This window comes from Phyllostomus hastatus, unplaced genomic scaffold (genome assembly GCF_019186645.2).
Source record: "Phyllostomus hastatus isolate PE091 unplaced genomic scaffold, TTU_PhHast_1.1 phas_contig_34, whole genome shotgun sequence".
Taxonomy (NCBI): domain Eukaryota; kingdom Metazoa; phylum Chordata; class Mammalia; order Chiroptera; family Phyllostomidae; genus Phyllostomus; species Phyllostomus hastatus.
Genome location: NW_025333857.1, coordinates 4,365,956 through 4,368,448, shown reverse-complemented (window position 1 = coordinate 4,368,448; position 2,493 = coordinate 4,365,956). Strand labels below are relative to the sequence as shown.

The window sequence follows — 2,493 nt, the reverse complement described above, 5'->3', positions numbered from 1 at the left end:
ATACGTATAGGACTTCCAATGGAAGGTGGTTTCTTAGGAGAGATTGGGTATATTATAAAGCAGCAAATCTTAGGAAGAAGAGACAGGAAGGTTTTCTCCCTCTTTAAATTGGACCCTGTTTTTGTTTGTTTTTAAATCATGATTGCATTTCTGTTCATTCTGTCAGCCTAATGACAGAATGAACAGAACTTTATTATTATTATACTGGAATGATTATGACTAGCAGCTCCTTTCACTTTCAGAAATGTATGGATCTGGATATGAGGTAAAATGAGGGGTTTACTGGTCTCTCTATGCACTGGAAGAGATCTAAGAGTACCTGTATGTGGTGGCATGGCTTAGGGACCAGTAGCTGTTCAGAGGATGTTGGGGTGAGAAAGAGGGAAGCTGCTATAGAGCATTGTTCCATAGTGCTGGATAAAAGCAGGAGGGCAGGGGCCCATCCCCAGGGGAGACTGGAGCAGGCTAATTAAGGGGACCTCAGCCAAGCAAGTGAGTAGGAAGGCCTGACTGAGTAGGTGATCCTTCCTGAGCTCCCTTTCACAGAGTTTTGTTTTTCCTTTTGGTGACTGACTCCCTTGTCATAGCAATAAGACATAACAGAAGAATTACACACTCACAAATTGTAGAAGTTTAAGAAATCTTACAGAGTTCCTACAGCCCTTACCCTTGACTCCGTTTTGTGGACATGGATACCAGAAATTCTCTTGAATTCCTTCTCTTATCTCTTATTTCTGAGGTCATCAGACTCCTGTCCTTCAGATTCCACCCTTTCTAGGTACACTGAATCCTTTGCCCTGATGGTAAGCTCCTCTGACACAAGGACCTTAAAAATACAATTAGATAATCATTGACATGAACATTAGTCCTACGATGTTCTACTTTCATCATAGGAACCACGTTATGGAGCAAGCCCAATCCCAATGAGTCCTGGTGTAGCTTTCCTTAATGGTTTCCCATTTTAATTGCAGAGGATAATGAATCACTCTAAGTAGACCTATAAGATGAACCTGTGAAAAATGTTGAAGACCTCGTTGAGGACAGTTGGTATTGAATCACTGGCCTAACAAGGAAGACTCAGGAAAAGCATACTTGAAGGTTTGAGCTTTTTTTCCTCCCTGGCTGCTTAAAGATCAGCCACTATCATGAGCAACACAGCAACTATCCAGACCAGTAGTGAAAGGAAACAAATGGTCATTGACATTCTTCTTCCTCTGAAGGAACAGTACCTAAGACAAATTTGGGGAAAACTAGCAAAAATGTATAACATCACACCAGATGTCATCTTCATGTTTGGATTAAGAACCCATTTTGGTGGTGGCAAGAAAACTGGCTTTGGAGTAACTTATTATTCCTTGGATTACACAGAGAAAGATAAACCTACCCATAGACTTGCAAGACAGGGCCTGAATGAGAAGAAGAAGAAGAAGACCTCGTGAAAACAATGAAAGGAGCACAGGAACAGGATGAAGAAAGTCAGGAAGATTGCAAAGGAATAGTTAGTGCTGGCCAAAAAAAAAAAAAAGGCATAAAGATTCTTCAGTGAATATCTGTTGTTAATGTGCAGATTTTTTGAACATTTAAAAATTATATTTTATTGATTATGTTATTATAGTTGCCCCAATATTTCCTTCTTTGTCTCCTTCTACCCAGCACCCCAACTCCCTTAGGTAATCTCACATCGTTGTTCATGTCCATGGGTCATGTGTATAAGTTTTTTGGCTACACCATTTCCTGTACTGTACTTCACATCCCCATGGCTATTCTGTAACTACCTATTTGCACTTCTAAATCCCCTCACCTTTTCACTTAGTCCCCCATGTTCCCTTCCCATCTGGCAACCACCAAAATACTGTGTGTATTCATGATTCTCTCTCTGTTCTTCTTGTTTGCTTAGTTTGTTTTTAGATTCAATTGTTGATAGATATATGTTTATTGCCATTGTATTGATCTCCTAGTTTTGATCTTCTTCTTTTTCTTAAATAAATCTCTTTAATATTTCATATAATAATGGTTTGGTGATGATGAACTCCTTTTGTTTACTATTATCTGGAAATCTCTTTATCTACCCTTCAATTCTAAATAATAGCTCTGCTGGGTAGAGCAATTTTGAATGTAGGTCCCTACTTTTCATGACTTTGAATATTTCTTGTCAATTCCTTCTAGCCTGCAAAGTTTCTTTTAAGAAATCACCTGAGAGTCTTATGGGAACTCCTCTGTAGGCAACTAACTGCTTTTCTCTTGCTACTTTTATGATTCTGTCTTTATTTTTAAACTTTGGCCTTTTAATTATGATGTGTCTTGGAGTGGGCCTCTTTGTATCCATCTTGTTTGGGACTCTCTGTGTTTTTTGGACTTGCATGTCTATTTCCTTCACCAAATTAGGGAAGTTTTCTCTCATTATTTTTTCAAATAGATTTCCAATTTCTTGCTTTTTTTCTTCTTCTTCTGGCACCCCTATGATGTGAATATTTGTATGTTGAAGTTGTCCCA

At 38.6% G+C, this 2,493-nt stretch overlaps 1 protein-coding gene across 1 annotated transcript; it reads left to right on the top strand.

Annotated features, from left to right (window-relative positions):
- The first annotated feature begins 1,145 nt into the window (after nucleotides 1-1,145).
- Nucleotides 1,146-1,439, top strand: LOC123819839 (40S ribosomal protein S24-like). Its single transcript, XM_045840467.1, has one exon. The coding sequence runs from the start codon at nucleotides 1,146-1,148 to the stop codon at nucleotides 1,437-1,439; it is 294 nt and encodes a 97-aa protein (XP_045696423.1).
- The last annotated feature ends 1,054 nt before the right edge of the window (nucleotides 1,440-2,493 follow it).